The sequence below is a fragment of the Lonchura striata genome, chromosome 20 (assembly GCF_046129695.1).
Source record: "Lonchura striata isolate bLonStr1 chromosome 20, bLonStr1.mat, whole genome shotgun sequence".
NCBI lineage: Eukaryota > Metazoa > Chordata > Aves > Passeriformes > Estrildidae > Lonchura > Lonchura striata.
Window position 1 is genome coordinate 2,037,225 of NC_134622.1, and position 22,374 is coordinate 2,059,598.

Genomic DNA, 22,374 nt, shown 5'->3' on the forward strand with positions numbered 1-22,374 from the left:
GTGAAAGCAGAGCTGAGCTTCTGATGGCATCACTTCCACCCAAAATCATGGACTGCTTTAGGAAAACAGAGACAGACTGGGAAGAAATTAACTTTTTTCCCCCTGATAAATCATCTTGATGAACTCTCACTCTCTCCAACTACCTGGAACAAAGGTGGGGCCAGGTGGGGATCAGTTTCTTCTCCCAGGTATCAACTGACAGGACAAGCAGAAACAGCCTCAAGTTGTGCCAGGGGAAGTTTAGGTTGGATGTTAGGAATGATTTCCTGACAAAAAGGGTGGCCAGGCCCTGGCACAGCTGCCCAGGGCAGTGCATCCCCACCCCTGCAGAGGTTTAACAGCTCTGTTGATGTGGCACTTGAGGACACAGGTCACTGGTGGCCTTGGCAGTGCTGGGGAACAGTTGGACTCAATAACCTTTGAGGCTTTTCCAACATCAGTGGTTCTGCAATTCCGTGAGCTCATCCCAGCCCAGCCACTCCAGTTTCTCATCACTGAGCAGGGCCCTGTGAACGATGAGGGAAGAGCCAGCAGCACCAAAGCTGACTGGGAAAGCACCAGCACTCCTGAACACAAACATTCCCTCCTGGAGCCCCCGGCACTTACTTGGTGGGACGATAATCCGGGATGGAACGATCCAGGGAAATCTTCTCACTGAGGTAGGAGTTGTAGCCATATTTCTCATGGGGTCCCTTGGCTTTCTCCTCCTCCTCGGGGGACAGGGTGGCTGGGAGGCCACCCTTGCCACGGCCACCATAGCCCTCAATGAGACCAAGGGACTTGGAGAGACCTGGGGGGAAAACAAAAACAACATCTCTGGTAAAACCTATCCCTGGTAGATCCCATTTTTGGTAAAACTCATTCCTGGTAAAACCTATCCCTGGTAAAACTTATCATTGGTAAAACTCATCCCTGGTAAAACTCACCATTGGTAAAACTCATTATTTGTAAAACTCATCCCTGGTAAAATTCATTATTGGTAAAACTCATCCCTGGTAAATCTCATCATGGGTAAAACTCATCACTGGTAAAACCCATCTCTAGTAAAATATATCCTTGCTAAAATCCATCCTTGGTAAAACCCATTTTTGGTGAAACCCATCCTTGGTAACACCCATCCTTGGTAAAACCCATCACTGTTATTTCCAATTCCCATAGGAAAAAAAATACTCTAAAAATGCTGGTAGTTTTGGGCTCCTGGCTGGTTTGGGTTGGTTTTCTGCAGACATTCCATGTCCTCCCTCCTTCTTTGGCCCAATGCTGGAATAAAAATGACTCAAGTCTTGCAATTCCTCACGGCTCGGGCACGCTGCTCCTGCCAGCCCTGCCCCTGGCGTGCAGCTGATAACCTGTCCCAGGATCTGTGCATTTATTTAGTTGGTGGGGAGGTTATCCAGGCCTCCTTCCCACTCTCAGAGAGGTAATTACATGCAAGGTTAGATGTTCCCAGGAGAAGGATAGGTTGAACACAGAGCAAGAATAAAACAGGGTTGGTTAAGTGCCAGCTGAATGAATTTTTGCTCAGTGTGAACAGTGAACAGCATACAAATGGCAGGGATTTAAAAACAGTTTCCCCTCAAACCTTTCTTATCTTTTAAAGTACAGTGTTCCTAGACCCTTATCAAGGGGAATTATTTATTTATATCTGCATAGCTAAAGGAAATAGGCAAAGTTCAAAATGAGCTGCACATAAAGAGCTCCATGGATGATTTGGTGGTGGCTGTGGGAAGACAAGTCCATGCTCATGTTATTATTTATTAGATGGGACACCTGGAATTTTAATATTTTTAATTAGCAGAGATACACTCTCTTTCTGTCAGAAACACAAAAATAATAATGATGAATTTTGGTTTGCTTTTTTGTCTGTTTGGTTTTTTAATAATGAAAGACACCAGGGTATATTCCCATTGTTTCAATGGCAGAGCCCTGACTAAAAACAGGACAGATTTTGTCACCTCTGAAGCTTTTGAAGGGACAATAACCTTGAGGATGGTCCAGCTCCCAAACCTACCACTGACTTCCACTGTCCTGGACAAAACATTCCTGCCTGCTCAGAGATTTAAATAGTTTTTTCCTCAAAAAGTACCATTGAGAGACAGGAAAAAAATGAGCTGGGAATGTAAATGACAGTTGGATGCACAGTTTGAAGGATTCTGATTATTATTACTATTACTATTATCATCATCATTGTTGTTGGTATTATTATTATTATTACTATTATTATTATTCCTTCTGACAAGGAAGCTCTCAACATCCTTCCCTGCTGTATCAGAGCCCCTCTGACCACACTGGGCTTGATTAGATTTTATCTGAGGACGATAACAACAAATCAGCTGCCAGGAGCCCCAGGCTGTGATCACACATCCAGGCTGCCTTTCCCAGCTCCAGGCTGAGCAGGAGCCAGGGGATCGCTCAGGAAGGCTGGGATGGGGGGCACTTTGTGGCCTGCAGAAGCTCAGCAGATCACTCTGTGAACTTCCCAACCCCAAGTGGTTCCACTCTGGCAACCCTCAGTATCTCCCAGTTTGCTTTTAAAGCTAAATTTTGCTTTTCTTGATTCCTTTGAACACATTTCTCCCTGCTCCAGTACTTCTACTTTCTGTAAAAAAGCCACAGACCTGTGAGGAGGGAAGTGGGGACTTTCTGAGGGGGGCAGAGGCTCCAGGGATGGAGGACACTCAGTGGGACATGGGAGCCAGGGACATCCCAGCACCTGGCTCTGTTAGAAGCAGGCTTTAAAATGACAAACTTAGGTTATTACCAACAGCTAATAACAGATCAACAGCTCAGACACCAAGGCAGTGCTTGTCCCAGAGCTCCACACTCTAACCAGCAGGGAAGGATGATCCCTCCAAGGCTAATCCATCCCCAGCAAGATCCCAGCCAGTCTCCAGAGGTTCTTATCTCTGGCTCAGGTGAGGGAATTGTGCTCCCCAGCACAGTGAAGGACCTGGAATTCGAGGTGAGGAATTTCCCACAGTGCTCAGAACACCACCAACCACCGAGGCCATGCCAGCCTGGAGGACAGCACCCATTTCTCTCTGCTCATTCCATTCATTTCTGCACATTCTGTCTTTCTACTCCTTGAAGCTGGTAAATGCTGATAAACCAGAGGAATCAATCACATGGATCCATTTGTGGTGGGCAGGGCACCACCATGAGCCCACCATCCTGTCTTGCAGGAGAGCACCTGCAAGGAGAGCCATGGAGATGAAATTTGCCAGGTGGGGTGTGCCAGGCAGGATTCCCTGTCTGTCTCTGAGCTGGTTCAATGCTTCCTCTCCAGCCCAGGCTGTTGGGAGAATTCAGGAATGTCACTCTGGTGTGTGGCACTCCAAGCAAGGGTCAAGAATGTTTGGCAAGGAAGACAATTCATGTCCAAACAGAATTTGTTCCCAGCTGGCCGAAAAGGTGCCTCAGGAGGGGCAGAACTGAACACAAATGGTGACAGCACATCCTCAGCCAGTCAACCCATTCATTGGCTTTTATTCACCACTTTTTTGGGCACCTTTCTATGAACTTGGGGTGCCTTTGCTTTAATTTCAGGAATTATCCTGAGCCCAGCCCATGTGATTGCTCAGGATATTCTGTGATTCCATGAAACCTGCTTGGAATTGGCCTGCAAGGGCCAGAAGTGACACACAGAGACAGCCTGAGCAAAAAAGGAAAAGAGCATGGTGCTATCAGCTCGTTTCCCCTAAGAAAAGGATGAAAGCAAAGAGTCAGGACTGGTCTCAAGTCACAGAGCAAATCCTTCATCATTCTGAGCAGGCACAAAGCAGAAGTGCTGAACCTCTGCCAGAAAGTCTCTCCTGATGCCTGTTCCAGACTACCTGTAGTGATAAACAGCACTAATCCCCACCAAAAATCATCATCTTTGGAGTGAATTCATCCCCTAGGGAATTCTGCAAGCTCAGGAGATGGGAACAGGCTGCATGGAGATGAGGTGTTGGTGCAGATCAGAGTTCTGAGTAGCCACAAGCTTCACTCATCCCAGAGGCATACTCACCCAAAGCTAAAATGGGATTATTTTTTTTTTTTTCAGAGTCTCTTAAAAATTCTGAACTTTGGAACAAATGGAATCTATTGCTATTATACTGCAGAAATAGAAGAGAAAAGAAAAAGCAAGACACCACTTGGAGCTGCCAAGATCTGAGCCCCTCCTGTTGGAACAGTCAGACAGGGGATCCCTGGGGACTGGAAGGAGTTGGTTTTCTTCACGATGATATAAAAATTTAATCTCTACAGCAAAATTATTCCTAGACTGAGCACAGTTAGAGTAAATATATTAGTCTCTTCTTAAGCTGAGTGTATTTCAGGAGGAGGCAGGAGTTTTCTAGGACAGAGAAACCTTTAGTGAAATACAATCTAATGTGATTTGCAGCCTTCATTTCCAAAGGCTCCCCGGGAAAGGGGGGAAGGGGAGGAAAAGCTTTTTGCTCCACGTCAGCCTGGATGAAGGAAAACATTAACCCTCCCATACAACCCTCAGCTGAGGAGACTTGTGATGGGGGGCCTGGGGAAGGAGGAAGAGCTCTGAAGTGAAAAGACATTTCTGAGAAATGGGTGCTGAAGGAAAACATCAACCTTGCAGGGCCTAAAGGGGTCCCAGGGGGCTGGAGAGGGACTGGGGACAAGGGATGGAGGGACAGGGCACAGGGAATGGCTCCCACTGCCAGAGGGCAGGGATGGATGGGATATTGGGAATTAGGAATTGTTCCCTGGGAGGGTGCTGAGGCCCTGGCACAGGTGCCCAGAGCAGCTGTGGCTGCCCCTGGATCCCTGGCAGTGCCCAAGGCCAGGCTGGACAGGGCTTGGAGCAGCCTGGGACAGTGGGAGGTGTCCCTGCCATGGCAGGGGTGGGATGAGATGACATTCAAAGTCCCTTCCAACCTAAATCATTCTGGGATTCTAATACAGGAGAGGTTTCTGGAAAAGCAATTTTTTTAGCTGCATCTTTCCATATCTGTATCTCCTGCAGCATGAAGTACAGAACACACACAGCTCAGGGTGGAAGCCACATTCCAGCAGGGAAGAGGAACTTGAAGCCCCTCTTCTTCAGAAGGAATAATTAATACTGAACTGGTACTGGAAAACACGGGAACCATAAAGCAAAATTAAAGTAGATATCTCTGCAAAGCACAGCTCTTACTCAGTGAAGCACAGTGGATTTTTCAGCCCCAAGAGCTCTCACTGGGATGGTTGTCCCTGCCCTACATCAGCCAGAGAGCTGAAGGCCAGCAGGGAATTTCTGACCTGGGGAAAAGCCAAACCGAGAAGGTGAATGGCCAAGGTGGGGTGTGTGACCTGCAGGGGAGCCAGAGAGAGGGGACACCCAGAGAGGCTCTCAGGGCAGAGTGTGAGAAACCAGAGCTGCTACAAGGGGCAGAATGTCCCAGGGAATGCTGGAAATTATGGGGACTGCTGAAGCCTCTAGTGCTGTCCTGCTGATCACTGCAAACACAGGCTGCTAAAGGGAGGGCTCATTAACAATAATGGGGATTGGCAGAAGAACAGGCACCAATTCTCCTTTGCAGCCCTGGTGGAACCTGGGGCATGGGATTTTCTCTCCTTACACAATTTTAGCCAGATTTGCTGAGACCTGTTGTTATTAGGGTAAATAACTCCCATTCCTCTGGCTGTGGGTTACACCTGTGCTGCCACAGGGCTGTGGGAACTGTGCAGGGAATACAAACACAACTGTGCAAGGAACACCAAGTCAGCTTCCTTTGCTGTCACTGCCTCCCCAAAGCATCCTCTTTGATCTGGGAGCACAAAGGGATGAAGGGGATTTGCAGAAAAGGTAAAGAATGCAGTTTGTTGCAGCAATTTCACCTTCATGTTATGACACAAATACAGATTTATACCTCTGATTAACTCCTGCAGGGGAAATTAAAAGTAAAGGGATCAGAAAATGGGAGTTTTCTTTCTTCTGGGGAAAAATAGATATATAAAGTTTTAAAACAAGCTTAAACACTAGAGCCCAGTGAAAAACCAGTATTCCCCTGAACCCTATACAATTCTATTCACTGTACAGCCTACATTTATTTTCCTGGAGCTGACTACTTATCAAAAATTTATCCCCCAAATCAGATGCTGCAGCTAAAGGGTCAGTGCTTCCCCTTCCACTGGACAGTCCTTTTCCAGGAGCTGGATTTTAGCATATTAGGACATCTCCCCTAGTGCAGGAATGAACAGAGCTGCCTGGTGTCCTTTACCATGCAAATGAAGTGTTGGTTTACTGCAGAGATTACCATGAGCATGGTGACTTTCAGAAATGGGGGGTCACAAAAACTCCCACCCTCTGCCTTCACTCTGAATGACAAATGGGAACTCAGAAAAAGCAGCAGATGAATGGGCCCAGGCTTGGCAAGCAGGGATTGTAGCGGATACAAACTGAAAATAGAGCATATTTCACCTGTACTCCAACATATTGCATCTCTGAAAAAGCTCCTGCCTATGAAAAATTATGTGAATAATTCTGGCTGAAATGAATTTGTCCAACAGAGCATTAAGATTTCACTTAAACAATTGTGACAGGTAGGGGTGAGGGAATTGAACACATTTTCTTGTAGCCCAGCTAGGCAAGGACCAAAACCAGGATGGGCACAGCTCATTTTCAAATATATTTAATAATATAACCTTTTTAATGCCAGGCTGGATGGGGCTTGGAGCACTCTGGTCTGGTGGAAGGTGTCCCTGTCCATGGCAAGGGGGGATGAAATGAGCTTTAAGGTTCCTTCCAACAAAACCACTCTGTTTTAGGCTTAGATTAGGGATTCTCTGATTTAGGTTTAGATTAGATGATGACCTGTAGAAGAATGTTTTAAGCCCAGCTGTCCTTACATCATGTCCAGGTTCCTGCCCACCCTGCACTCCTTGGAAAGGATGGAGAAGGGAGCACAGTCACTGCACAGGTCTGCAGTCTTGTTTGAAATGTTTAAACACAAATCTACATTTACAGGTCCGTACACACAGGGATTCAAAAATTAAGTTTTCTTATCAATGTAAAAATGGAAACAGGGGGAAATTACTTTCAGAGCCAGAGGGAGGATCAGCACCCAGAGCAAGGACAACGCAGTCATCAGGACAATGTCAAAGCCTGTTTAGCCTATTACACTACCAGGTTATGCTTCCAAATGATGATTCCCCAATCAAGATTTTCCCCTGGCACAAAACAACAGAAATCGTTCCCCAGGCCAAGGCTGTTTAGTTCTGAGGAATGATTTATTTGGTTCCAACACCTGGGACTGGTGAAAGAGCTTGGACATCGCTCTGTCCTCCCTGAAAGTCCAAAAATAGTGGCATTTACCACTGTGCTCACATTGACAAAATAACTTGTTGAGAAACGCAGAACTTGGCAGCAGAGCTGGTGCAGAGCAGAAATCTGTGGGCTAAAGAAAGCTCTTTGCAGCTCTTTCCTCTTTGCAGGGAAAAAAAAAAAGCTCTTTGCAGGGAGAGCAGGCACTGCTGCCACGGGAGTCTCAGGAACAGAGACCTTGTTCAGACACAAGAGACAAGCCTGAAGGTGATTCATATCCCAGGGAAAACCTGGACACATGTGAAGCATTCCTGGCAATTTAACAATGAGAGGAATGCCCTTCCCTGTGGGTACAGCCCCCCTTCCCCAGGAGCTGTTCTGCTCTTCTCAAAGGTGAAACTCCACTCAAGAAGCCAATCCCTAACAGCTGTTACAGGTTTGTCCCAAAATTACCAGTTCCAGCCCACTGCCCATCATGTTTGTCCACATCCACAGCACCAGCAGCTGCCTGGGAATTCTGGCTAACAGCATGGGATCCAGGAGCACTAAGGGATGAAGGGGATTTGCAGAAAAAGGTAAAGAATGAAGTTTGTTGCAGCAATCTCACCTGCATGTTATGACACAAATACAGATTTGTACCTCTGACTAACACAGGGGACTGTCATATTCTGGAAGTACTGGAAACAAGGGAGAAAAAAGAGGCAAAAAGGATCACAGTGTGTATCAAATGGGAAAATCAGGATCAAAACCATCACCAAGATCATTTAGTGAGAGAGCTGAATCCAGTTACACCACACCTGAGATATCAGAGAACTCCAGAGAACTGGCTTTAGCAAGCCCAGCCTAAGAGCTGCTTTCAAGGATTCATATTCCTGGGATTCAGGCACAAACATTTCCCCAGCAACACACAGCAAGGTATTCATGAGCTGGTCAGAACTGTCCAGAGCAACCTTCCCAGCAGCTGCTCCCTGGTTCTATTTGCTATCAGAGCTGGGGCAGTTCTCTGCTGTCCATGGGGCAGTTTTCTTTATCTCTCCCACAAACAATCCTCCCTCCAGGAGATCTCTGCTGGTCATGGCCACTGAGTGTCCCTGCATGGCTGAGAAAATTCCATCATCCATGGGGAGATGCTCTGCCCAGGGGAGGAGCCCAGCATTCCTACCTGGATCCAATCTGACCTGGGAACAGCACAGCAGCCTTTGCCCCCTGCATTCCCAGAGGAGCAGCTTCCTTCCCCCTGCATTCCCAGAGGAGCAGCTTCCTTCCCCCTGCATTCCCAGAGGAGCAGCTTCCTTCCCCCTGCATTCCCAGAGGAGCAGCTTTCTTCCCCCTGCATTCCCAGAGGAGCAGCTTTCTTCCCCCTGCATTCCCAGAGGAGCAGCTTCCTTCCCCCTGCATTCCCAGAGGAGCAGCTTCCTTCCCCCTGCATTCCCAGAGGAGCCCAGGCCCATCTCCCCCAGCCCTGGAGCTCCAGAGGAAAACTCCCCCCTTGTGCAGGATCCTGCTCCAGCAGAAGCACAGCTGGCACTGCAGGAGGGCTGAGCCCCCCTGGGATGGGACTGTGTCACCTCCCTGACACATAGGAGTCAGGGCATGTTCTGAATCTGGCAGTGGTGGGGTTTTGGAGGGTTTTTTGGTTTTTTTTAAATTTTATTCTGTTTGTACTATTACATTTGTATTTTTAATTTCCCTAATAAAGAACTGTTATTCCTATTCCCATATCTTTTACTGAGAGCCCCTTAATTCCAAAATTATAATAATTCAGAGGGAGGGGGTTTACATTTTCCATTTCAGGGAAGGCTCCTGCCTTCCTTAGCAGACCCCTGTCTTTTCCACCCAAGACACCTCCTCAGGCACCAAGCCCCTGCCACGGAAGCTGCTCAGAATCCCCTGCTGAGGCTGCAGGACCAGAGGGGCTCTGGGCACGTGGCTGCTGCTGCTCTGAGAGGAGGATGGACGAGCTCTCCTCACCCTGACAGCAGCCTGGGGAAGGAGCCACACTGAGAGCTTTGCCCAGCCATCCATCTGCTGGGAGGGAACACACAGCGAGCTGAAGCCTGATGGAGTGTCCTAAGGGGAGTCTGTATCAGCAGCTCCCAAGGCCACATAGCCTAAACCACAGCAGGACCTGTTACAGCTCTGACACGGTTCAGTAACTTCAAAGATCAATGCAGGGCCTGTCACTGTTCCAAAGGCAGACAAGGTCCCTGCTCCACGCAGCTGATGGGGTATTGATTCTCCACACAAGTGCAAGCTCTGCACTTGGTGGACTTTGCTGAAACCCCAGAATGTTCCCAAACAGGCTCAGTGCCTGTGGGAGAGTTTGGGACACAAGAGCTCCAGGGAGCAAGGCCAAGGGCAAAAGCAGCCTTGCATATTTACACTGCTCAGCCAAGGGTCCATTTGGGTGATGAATTAAGCAATTACCTGCAGCTTTCTTTTTAGGAGGCAGGCTGCAATTCAAGCAAGGGAGAACTTATCTTGCTCTCCTCTCTGAGCTGCCAGGACATCGCTCTGGCAGGACACACTCCTACGTGCCAGGCTGCTCAGGGACCATGGCAGCAGCAGCTCTTTGCCCAGGAAAATCACAGATATGCCATTACTGGGAGTCTTCAAGGGTAGGCTGGATGGGGCTTTGAGTGACCATTGGAACAAGATGATCTTCACATGTCCTTTTCAACCCAAACCATTTTGCTGCTGAGGATGGAAGAGTCTGGAAACATCTTTAGTATGTCATTTTAAGGAATTCCCAAACTCTTTTATCCTCAGCAGCAAAACATCAGCCTTCATATTTGTGCTCAGGCAGTGATTTCTGAGGCCAAACTGCAAACTGGTCATCCCCAAGTAGTCACTCCTTCCACCAGTCCAGGCTCAGGCAAACTTTTTGTTGAGCTTTCATTGCTGCTTTTATCCTCCAGTGCAAAATTTCAGTTCTTTGGGTAACACAGTCCATTCCCACCTCCATCATGACACGTTTGCTTCCAGGCAGAGCTGTTGCTTGAGCACAGAGATGTCAAACTTCAGTGCCAACCCAAAACCACACAGCCAAAGGTGGGAAAACAAGGATTTCTTAAATCCATCTTGTCCCAGAGAAGCTGTGACTGGAGCAGCACCTGCAGTGTGATGAGAGTACTCCTGGGAGAGGAGCAGAACCACAGGAGCAAGTATGGAAGCAGAAAAAGAACAGAGCCCACAAAAACACAAGCAAACAGTTTTTGAACCCCATTCAAAGGTTATAATAATATTTAGCATTTTTATTTCCACAAGGAATCTGTTATTTCCAGACCGTGTCTCTATAGCAAGCTGTTAGTGTTTGTGGTTGCCTCTAGTGAACGCTCCTGTTTTCCTTCTGAAAACATTTCCTCTCTGTATAGATTGGCCTGTTGGAAAGGGAAAAAATGCTGCCATTTGGCAAGATAAGAAATGAAGAAATACCACAGTGTAAGTGCAGACACCATCAATACAAAAGTGGCTGCTCAGGTTTTGGGCTGACATTTGTGGGCATGTGGGAGGTTACACAGTTGTGTGAGCCCCGTGCACAGGGCACCTCCTCACAGAGTCCTGGGGGAGGCACAAACTGCACATGGTCACCAAAACACATCTCGGGCTGTAAAACCCTACAGAGGCCTCCCTGTTTCCCTCTCCTGAAGTCTGGGGAAGGGAGGAACTCGCTAGTGGTGTTTGTAATCCATGGCCGAAGCAGAGTTCCAGGTCACTGAGACAGGCTGGGCACCTCTGGACAAAAAGGGTCTGTGGGACTGAACCCTGAGCAGCACCACGCTGCAACAGGGACCCTCAGAACACTTCCAGGTTTCTCCAAAGGGGCCCTTTGATTCAAATAATCCCTCCCTGGGCTACCTTGAATGTGCTCAATCTGTAAAGACTAACAGATTAGAGAAGAGATGACACTGCCCAAAATTGGCATTCCCAGAAAAAGGATGTCATTATGATGTGAACATAGCTGCAGAGAGAGAAATTCTGAGTTTACAAGTGCATCTTTAGCAAGTATGTACAAGCCACATCCCAGCTAACTGCATTTTACTGAGCTGTGAACTCACTAATTACTTTTTAAAGTCAAGAAAGTCCATTTGGCAGGAGTTTGCTTGGTGCATTTAACTTCTGTGCTCAGACACTGTCCTCCCTCAGTGCCCAAGCCCATTTACTGCTGGTTTTGGGGTGTGCTCTCCATGCTCTCAGACACACAGGGCACCCCAGAGAGTGCTTGTGCTCTTCAAACTCCTTCCATCTGTTTGTGCTCTGCCAATGGGCCGTAGGGGTGACACAGCCAAAGCCAGAAATAAAGGAGCTAATTTGGTCATCAGAGAGAAATATTCTCCACTGCAATGCCTTTATTCCTGCACACAGCTGCACTCTCCTGACAAACACAGCAGCCATGGAGCCAGGGTGCTTTATGTAATGGATGCATTGTTGGAACAAGCACAGGAGCACAACAGACACCTCCTGGACAAAAACCTGGGATTGTCCCAGTGTGATTCAGTCTCTGTGTGGGGGAGGAAGAGCTCTGTGTGCATTCAAGGACTCTGCTACCAACCCCAGCTCACTGAAACCCCTCAAGTGCTCAAGGAAAGTGTGAGCTGAATGCTTTGCCTCAAGGAGTGAGCCTGGAGCTCACCCTGCACCATCCATGCACATCTGTGACTGGTTACACTGCTCTGCATTGGGAACAGTTCTGAAGAGGCCCCAGATCTGTGTCTGTTTAGCTCTGTGTTTCTATAGAGAGCTTCTGATGATAGGCACTAACTGCTTGAAAAACATAATTAAAGCTCAAAGCACTCCTGAGAGGCAGCTAAATATAGGATTGGGAGTTTCAGCTACCTGGAGTAGGACTGTCCTTGATCCTTTTGTAGAACATTTGGTACAACAGGGTACACAGTACAATAGGGTCTCAGTCCCATTGTGCTTGGGGCTCCCAGAGAGCTCAGGAGAAAACACACCTCACTCCTTATCTAGATGTCAAACACAGAAAATAACTTATCCAAGGTGACTTAGCTGAGGATTAGTGTTTACAGATAGAACCTGATTTCTTAGAAAATTAGTGAAAGGAAATTAGAGAACCTGCCATGGCAGGGGGTTTCCTCCAGAGGCCCTTCCCTGGGGAGTGACCACACCAAGTGACAGGTGATAGCTGAGCACTGACCACTGTGCTTTGGCCACCTCATTCTGAGAGCCAAGCCCTGCCTCCGTGGCTGATCTGGAAGGACCGGGTAAACCCAGAGAGCCTCAGCCACTGAAGCATTTCACAGGATCCCATTTTTAGCCAAAGAGGAGTGTCTGGAGACATTTCTTGAGAGCAAGGTGTTCAGTGATAAGAAGCTCCAGAGGTGGATCGCTCACACCCACATGTATGGTTGTCCCCATGGGCCTCCCTGAGCCTCCTGCCCTGTGGAAGAGATCCCCAGACATCCTGGGGAGTGCCACCAGTGTCAGGACAGTCACACTTGCCTCTGCATTTTTTCCTTTGCGGACCAGAAAGCAAAGAGGACTCACTTTGACAAATCTCTGGTCTAGAGGAGCTGCCCTGTATTTGCCACGCAGCAACCACCCACGGATTCCCAGGCCAGCACACTCGTCATCTCCATTCTCCTTCCCACCCTCCCAGCCCTCCAACACACACTTCCTTCTTTGTCCTTCCATTCTGCCTCCATCTGACTTCCATCCCTTTGAGTTCCAGTCTTTTCCACACCACATCCCCTGAACACTTCAGTCCTTGCTGCCCTCAGTCCCCTCCTGTCCCCAGCATTGCCCATCCTCTGACCTGCCCAGGGGCAGCCAAGATCAGGCCCAAGCCTGCCCTCAGATTCTCATGAATACTAATTAATTCTCCCCTAAAAACTGTGCTAATGAGTAAACCAGCAGCTCCCCAGCTCAAAGGCATTGATTGCTATTTAGTGTTGATACTTACAGTTAAAAAAACCTCTGAATGGTTTCCCATTGCTTGCCCTAGACAGGAAGGGAGAAACCCAAATTGTTAAGGCCACATTTTAATTAATTCCCAAACTGATAATCTTTAAGAATTTGGGAAGCATCTTGCAACAGCTCTAAGTGAGTTATATCCTCCCTTCCCTCTTGCACCTCCCTGAGGAACATAACTAACACCCACCTGCCAAAGCTGGCCCTCCTCACCCTTCAGCAAATTGAAGGAGTTAAGAGTGGAACAAAAAGTGTTGTTATACAATACCCAGGGTCAGCAACCTCATTTAGCAGCTCCCTGCTTTTGCAGGTCAGGTTTAGCAGGAATCTGCTGCTCTCTGGAAAATGCAGCCTCGGCAGACATCAAGCTGCCAAACCCTGAGCTCCATCCCCTCCCTGCTCACCAGTCCCTGCAGCTGCTGTGGAAAAGATGCCCTAAGAAGAGGAGGGTGGTGCTTAAAATCCCCAGGATGAGAACAAGTCCAAGCAGAGAATGGAAATCTGACCTCACTGGGAGCTTGGGGCAGACACCAGGAGCTGAGGATTCCTCCATGGGGACAGGGTCACGCTCTCCCCTGACTCACTCGAGGCCTGATGGGGATCATTTCTTTTCCCCCACTCTTTCCCTAGGACATCTTTCCAGGGCCTGCCACATTTTTTCTTCCCTCTTGCCATGGACAAGCCTTCCACACCCCCCAGTCTGCAGAAACTGCATTGTCTTTGGGGAAATTGTTCATTTCTGAGCAGAGCAGCTCCTGCTTCAGATCAAGAAGAGAAACCACAAGCATTACATCCACTTCTCCATGTTTAGGGATAAGGATATCCCATCTTTGGACAACACCTGAGAGCAACTGGGATCTGTAATTCAAAGAGAATTACAAATGTTGAGCAGGAAGTGAGGAAAGGCAATTTTGTGCTTAAATCTTGAGTTTCCAGTACACACTTCCACAGTGGAATACGACTGCAGGATTGCACTTGCACTTCAGTGCTGCTTTTCCAGTGTAAAGCTTCCCACCACACTAGAAATTCACATCCCACTTCTCCTTTCCCACAGTCACTGCTATGATAACCCTGTGCTCACAGCCCTCCTGCATCTCCACAGGCAATTGGCTTCCAGCTCATCCCCATCCCCATCCCCAAATCCTGCCCTGTGCACCAGCCAGCCCTTCCTTTTCCTTTCTTTTCCTTATTTTTCCTTCCTTTTCCTTCCTTTTCCTTCCCTCCCCTTCTCCTACACTTTCTGTACCATTGTTAGAGATGGGTAATGGGAAGGTTGACTGTCTCAATTAAAAGGCAAATATCCTGTTCATATGTTAGGAGAAGTTTTATAGATTTATAGTTATGTTTTACCCCTTGTGCTGTTATCATGGGATGGCCTGGGTAATCAGGCTCATTACTGTGGTAACAGCTGACCTCCAATAAAAGTGATCTCCAGCACTTGACAGCCAAGGAGGAGTCCATGGACAGAACTTTGGGAGGGGCTAAAGGGTTAAAAGGCAATCCTCCATTGTGTGGATGAGCCCATGGTGATAGAACCCATTGCTCCCAGTGCTGTATTATTTTCTCTATTCAGTCTTCTGTTGTATTTGTGATAAGGTTTTAATAAACCTACATTTTTTTTGGAAGTGAGCATCATTTTCTCACACAACAATCCACCCATCCTGTCTCAGCCATCTCACCCCTACACGTGCTCCCCACCTGCTGGAGTGCCTTATTCCTCTCAGAGAGGGAATATTGGTGTTTCTGGCTATTACAGCATCTAGTGGCAGCATTCACCCCCCTTTTCTTCAAAACTGACCCTTCTCACTTCAGCCTACCTTGGTACCAAACCCCTTTAACTCTACATATCCATGGTTAAGTGGAATACCAGGATGCTCTGGATTTATTTCTCTGGATACACCTGTCCTCAGTTTTCAAATGATTGATGGAAACATCACATCAGAAACCCAAACTACAAAGCTGAACATGCTCAGGGGCTGGTGCTGATTTGGCATCAACCACAATTCAGGCTTGAAACAAAAACTGCAGGACTTTGAAATCTGAAATTTGGAGTTTCTAAGTCTGTGTGAGGCTTCCCTGATGGAAAGGCAGGAAGAACCGTGACCCTGATGCACTGCTGTGCTCTGCAAGAACTTCAAAGTGAGCCATTAAGTTAGTTCAATTTAGTTAATTTGCATGAGTAAAAAAGTGAGTTCTGAGCTTCAGAAGCCACACTGGGGGCCCTGGGTGCATGCAGACAGCACCTGAAGGCACTGCAGCCTTGGCAATTACTGCCCACACCTTCTCTGGGGATTAAAACAAGAACTGAACTCCTGAACCCGAGGTGCTAAAATGGCTTTGGAGCAGTCTGACCCCCTGGGAGTCCTTCCCTCACTTCAGTGAGCCCTAAGACAGATCCCTTTTATCTAAAAGGGACCAGTGTGCTGCAGGTCAGGGCTTTTGGAAGGGAGCATTTACTGAATCTCATTTCTGACCCAGGGAAAGTTTTCTCTGTGGCACATCTCCCCTATTACCCACTTGTGTCCATCAACACTTTTCTAATTTCTTACCAGGCAGATAAGGATCAGTTGGAAATGGGTTTTTCCTCAGTTTTGCAGGGCAAAGGACAGAGCAAATAGAACACACAAAAGTAATAAATGTATTTGTGCTACTCAAGGTTTCAGCTCCAAACTGGGGTTGTCAGGAGTTTGTGGTACTAGAAATTATCTTGCTAAAAAAAAACAACAACAAAACATTCTTTCTAAAGGTCAGGTTCTCAGGAGGATACATTTAGTAGGACAGTATCACATCCTCTAGGCCAAATAATTTGTCATATTTTCAATACATGCTTGGAAGGGATGTGCTGCTCATTTCAACTAGACCAGCCTCAAATATCAATTGTTTTCAGACCAAGGCTTGTGAAATAGCCCATGTGCTACACCCCAAACCCCCCATTTGCCAGCACAGACAGACATCCTGCCAGCCCAAGGAGAGGCCTGGGAGGGGAGTGGACACTGGAAAATACTCTGCATAAATTAAGGCTAAATGGACATTTTTGGCTGTGCTTTGATGTCCCAGCACAGCTGTTCTTCTGTAACCCAGAGCAGAGATTAAAACCTCAGGATGAGAATATCTGACAAAAAAAAAGAACAATATATGTTTACTAATTTTTCCAAAGGTCCCAGGGCAAATTCCCCAATTTTGCACAGATTAATTAGAGTAATTAGTTAAGTCATTAACTGTGAGGTCTGTGAAGCACTGTGCTATTTTATTGTTCATTTGTACTCAATGAGATCTTGATATATGACTGGGTTTCCTAAACACCACAGGTAAAAATAACTAATGACAACAGCAATAAATGAATATATTTAAGGTGACTGCAAGACTCTGGGACAAGACTCAGTTAATCAGCACAAGTTTATCACCCTCAGGAGGGAGGTGAACCTGGCCTGAGGGCTCTGTGTGCTTGTGCCAAAGTAAAGAAGCCCCACAAAAATCTCCCCTGTGTTTGAGACTGGGATTATTGCATGGCTGAGACTGCAGGGACTGAACAGAATTTTTCCAAATCTGCTTTTATCTTTTGCAATGTCAAAACTCTGATCTGCAGCCAATGCTGGCTGCTGCTCCGCTGACTTATTTTTAAACACTTGCCAGCGTGTTATAAAATGAACATCCCTCCCCACCCTCCCCAGGCTGGGGAGATGAGCTGCTCCTCCTCCAGGAGCAAATCCCATCTGCTGCCTGCTCCTGGGACACGTGGGGAGAAGGCAGGAGCCTGGTGGATCCAACTGCACGAGGCACTCAGGGCTGCTGGGGATCAGCCAAAGGCTGGACTTGATCTTGGAGCCTTTTCCAACTTGGATAATTCTGTGAATCACCAGCAGGACACTTGCAGGAGCACAGGCCCATTTCTGGTTATCACTGTCTGAGAGCTCATGGAACCTCCTCATTTGAGGACATTTTGCTCTAATAAAACTTTGTGCTGTAATAAAACTTCCTCTTATTCTCCACCTTATGTCCTTTGTTGAAAGATATGGTTTGGGGGTGTATATTCTATTGTCATCTGTTTAGAGGTGGGACAGTTCTCTGCTGTCCATGGGGCAGTTTTCTTTATCTCTCCCACAGCCAATCCTCTCTCCAGGAGATCTCTGCTGTACATGGACTATTAATTATTAATTATCTTCTGTTCATGGCCACTGAGTGTCCCTGCATGGCTGAGAAAATTCCAGTATCACATTGGGAGATGCAGCCACCATTGAATGGGACTGCTGCCACCACCGTGACCCACAGGCTGTCAGCTCCTATTCTGACTTGTCAGTGTTGTTTGGATTACTGATTTGGGTTTGGGGTTTCTTTTGGTTTGGTTTGGGGTTTTTTGGTTTGTTTTTTTTTTGTTTGGTGTTTTTTTGGGGGTTTTGTTGTTGTTGTTGTTGCTGTTTTTGGTTTTTTAAAATTTCTTTCCTAACAAAGAACTGCTATTCCTACTCCCATATCTTTGCCTGAAAGCGCCTTAATTTCAAAATTATAATAATTCATAGTAACGGCATCTACATTTTCCATTTCAGGGGAGGCTCCTGCCTTCCCTTAGCAGGCACCTGTGTTTTCCAACTAAGACACCTTAATGCCTACAACCCCCAGCACTTCCATCAGCCTCTTACCTTAGAGAGGCAATGAAACCCCAAGCACTGGGGCTGTGTGTGGGCTGTGCCAGCCCTTCAGCACCACGGTGTTCCTGCTGCCCAGGAATGTCTGTCCACAGAGCAGCAGGAGAAATGCTTCCCATATGGACCCTGAAATAAATACAGGGCCATTGTGGCCCTCATCCCATAATTCCCCATATGTTACTTTCTGCAGATAATTATAGGCATGTAACTTCCTCTTTATGTTAAAAAAAAAAAAAACTCACCAAAACCGTGCTGCACATATTTCTGGCATTTATTCAGTTTGGCTTTGAATTCTGGGTTAGGCCGTGCATTAGTCACATGAAATAATAAACAGCTGAAAATCATTACACGAGGCCTAATCCTATCTTAAGGATAACTCTATATCCTAGACTTAGTAATCAGATACTAAGTCCTATTTCCTGCTATTAGTAACAGAAAAAAAAAATGCAATTCTGGAAAAAGTTTTCAAGGAATCACAATTTATGGCCAGGAAAAAAAAAAAAATCAGTAACTTTTCTTCTCAGGTTTGATCCCCTACTCAGAGTACCGTGGCCACTGCTGCCCTGCCTAAAATAAGCACATTATGTTTTCATTCACATGATTCTCTATTCTGTGAAATTTAAACAAAACCCATGTGTTGGCAGTAGCTACTAAATACCTCATGGCCCAAACCATCAACAGCAGCTCCATCAAGCCAGCTTTTCCCCCCTTCCAGCATGCCACTCTTCCAGGCCATCTGCTCTGCAAAGCCCCACTGGAGTAACAAAATTGGCTGCAATGTCCTGTCACTGGAGGAAGGAGGGAAATCAATCCCTAAGGAGGCTGTGCCCAGGGTTAGGTGCAAAAGTTGACATTTGGGTGCAGCCAGCTGAGATGAAAGAGCCCAAAGTTCTTTGGAATCACATGGATTAAAACTCTGGAAGTTCTGAGCTCAGTGTTACCCAGCCACAGGGCTGGCTGAGGAGGAGTCTGGTGGGCCCTTCCTTTTCATCAGGGCTGGATGGTACCTCTGGATGGATAACTCCAAATCCTGCCCAACAGCCTGGGATCTTTCATTTCCTTGGGCTGAGGTTATTTTTAATCCCCAACTGTCTAAGATGAAGGTAGAGAAGGAATTCCCCCCCTGCAGCACCACCAAAAATTAGAGGCAAGTGATCCATGACCATTTACGAGTCCTTTGTGAGTGTCACACATGCTACAGAAATATGGAGAAATTACCTAAATCACTTTTAGATTGGAGACTTGCTAAGACTGCTTAGGCCTGAAAAAACAGGGAGAATTTCCCCCTCAAAAGCTTTGGGAAGCTGTGCATGTGGGAATGCAGCCCCTTATGGAAACACTCTGGCCACACAAGTGTCACTCCCTAGTGTCCCCAAGCAGAGCAGTAGAACAGAAAACCAACTTATGAATCCCAAACATGAGATCAGTCACACCCCAAAAGTCCCCGCTAAGAAATCCATATTCAGTGCTCTCACTGCTGGGAAGGAGCACTTCCAGGAACCAGGAGCACACCCAGGAACAGGACAGGCTCAGAGGAATGGTCAGGCTGGACTGGAGGGTCCTTGTGGGTCCCTTCCAGCTCAGGACATTCCAGCATTCTGTGAGCACAGCCAGGTGGAGCAGCCACAAAGACAAATGGAGGAACCACAAATTTCTTGTTTCTTTCTGAGCTCCTGACTTGGGCTTGGGGACAAAACATTTACAGGTGTGAAGACACTGCACAGCAAAGGCAAGAGCAGTGCTGTTAATTGTCGCTATTGGACACAAAATGAGTGCACAGAAGCTTGGTAAGTTCAAAAGAGAAAAGACACAGTTTTATTCAAGCATCTGGTATTTATAGAATTCCAAAGGTGACCGTGGATTGGATGATGGAATTACCACCTCTCCAACCATACTGGTCCAAAGATCGATCAGTCATTTCTCTCCACCCACAGAGAAATATGTAAACTATTCTATTTATATATACATGGAATTGTGTGGGAACTCTGACTCTCAAATATGTAAACATTATCAGAAGGCTAAAGAAGTTTCATGAGAACTTTAAAACTTTCAAAAGAACTATAAAAGAAAACTTAACACTTTTAAAAATCAGGGCAACAGTCAATTCCTCTCTGTATTAAGTTTGGATTCTGCACCTTGTGCTGGAAAAGCAGCAGGCAGGCACACAGAACAGCCAGGGTGGAGGCTGAAGAGACTCTCCAAGCAGAGGGAGAACATATGCCTTCCACAGCTCACTGGCAATTTTCCCACTTTAATGTTATCCAGCAATAAAAGTGTGGTACCTCTCTCTGGGTTTTGTCTTTTGAGGCACAAATTCTTCAGGCCTTACAATGCAAGTATAAATAAAATGTAAGTAAATGGCAAAGGAGGAACAGTCCACCTATAAAACACACACAGCTAAATAATATTTTGAGGGAATCTGAAGGAAAATTAGTGATTTCATAGGATGAGTTTTCCCCTGGAAGTCCTGCTTGTTTTCTAACATCTCAATACATCTGTGCAACCCTTTTAAAAACCCAGCCATCCAACAGATCCAGCCAGGGCAATGCTATCACAATCACTAAATAAAAGCCCACTAATATTAGAGCAGTGCCTTTCACAGACAGCAAGACATGATTAAGATAAGAAAGGTGAAGAATGCCCAGAGACTGGGGGAAGGAGCAGCCACAGGGATGTTTGTTGGAAGGGATTCAGCAGCATCACACAGCCCTGCTATCTCCCATGTCATCGCCCCATCAGATTGCTGGAGCACATCACAGCCTGTCACACACCCCAGCACAGCCCCCACGTCTCTCCAGCTGCACATTTGTCACCCTGGGAGCTCTTCACTCATCTCTGCTCCATCTTATGCCTGTGCATGATGCTCACACGTGCCACAGCAACCTGCAGATGCTTAAGTCCTCCAAGCAACAGATTTTCCTTCCCACTGAGGCAGCACAAATGAGTTTGTTACGTTGACTGGAGCTCAGTGCAAAGAGCCTGGCTGCATATAAAACGAAGAGCCAGCTGGGGCTGAGGGGCTCTCTCTTACTGACCATCTCTGCCCAATTCTATCTCTGATAAAGAAAGACATTAAAAAGGTTTCCTTTCCTTGGGCCAAATGAGAGCTCTGCTCTAGGCATATCACACACTATTTACATACCGAGAAAGAATTTCCAGGCAAGCACCTGCAGCCAGGTGTTTAAGGGTATTTAGACTCCAATTTCCACCAATTTCACTGTAAGTTAAATCATATTTGACTTAAATCACAAGTACTCCCAAGTTCAGTAAGTGTTTGAACAACACTTTCAGGCACTGCATGGGATTCTTGGGGTGCCTGTGCAGGGCCAGGAGTCAGGCTTGGATGATCCTTGTGGGTCCCTTCCAGCTCAGGAGATTTCTGATTCTATAGCTGAAAAGAGAAGTGATCTATGAGGATCTCTTGCCTGAGCTCATAAGGAGACAAGTGGAAAGAGGCAGAACACTAATTTGTCCCACAGCAAACTTAACTGGTGACAGTCTTTCCTCCTGGTACATCTGGGACCTTGGGGGCCCTAAAGGAGCTATTTCACACACTATCAGTGTCCCATTGCCCGGGGATTCTAGCTGCACCTGATCCCCAAAGCTCTGGATGCATTTCCCATCCTGGTTTGGGTTGGGAAGGACTTCAAAACCCCTCCCATTCCACGCCCTGCCATGGCAGGGACACCTTCCACTCTCCCAGGGTGCTCCAAGCCTCATCCAACCCGGCATTAAACACTGAAATACATTTAATATGAACTGTGCCCATCCTGCCCAGCCTGTTTTGGTCCTTGCCTGGCTGGGCCATTTTCTGTACCAAGTCACAAAATCTCAGGCTGGGCCAGGCTGGAAGGGAGCCCAGAGGGTCACTGGTGCCACCTCCCTGCTCAGGCAGGGCCATCCCAGAGCACAGGGCACAGCAGAGGGCTCTGGAGTAAGAAAGGAAACCAAATGCTTGGCTAAAACACAGATCCTTGGATTGGTACCTCCTGCCAGTTGTACCTGGAAAGGACACCCCTTTTCAGTAAGGGATGACAGTATTTTTGTGAGAAAACATTATCCATTCCAGCCCTGCTTCCTGCTCACACCAAATGTACCTGCACACAGAACATTGCCTGGCACTGGGGGAAACTTCCTGTGCTCAGCATCCTCATAAATCAAGGCCAGGATCTGAGTGCTGGCAGGGAAATACCTGCAGCTCTGTGATCCACGGTGTCAGGCTGGAAATAGCTCATCCACTCCATTCATGTACTGAAGAGATGGATGCTGGAGGGGTTTAACTGTGTCCTTGATATTCTAGCCTGTAATGGGCTTTTGAAGTGACTGTAAGTCTGAGGGAAGGCACAGCAATGACACTCTTGGAAACCTGAATCCTGACAAGCACAGTCCCTGGAGCCCCTGCCAGGGTTGCAACCTGCACTTTGAAGAAGGCAGCTGGATAATTCAGGAATGGGGGAGCAAAGCAATGGACAGGAGAGCTGGGATGTGCTTACCCCAAATGACAAAATGTTGTCTTGTGTGGAAGGGCTGCACTGTATC

At 47.1% G+C, this 22,374-nt stretch overlaps 1 protein-coding gene across 1 annotated transcript in view; it reads right to left on the reverse strand.

Annotated features, from left to right (window-relative positions):
- The window catches only part of GALNT17 (polypeptide N-acetylgalactosaminyltransferase 17), a 214,197-nt gene that overhangs the window by 158,086 nt on the left and 33,737 nt on the right, over window positions 1-22,374 (reverse strand). The window contains exon 2 of the mRNA XM_077787478.1: window positions 607-790. Within this exon, the coding sequence (XP_077643604.1) occupies window positions 607-790 (184 nt within the window). The remainder of the gene's footprint in view (window positions 1-606; window positions 791-22,374) is intronic.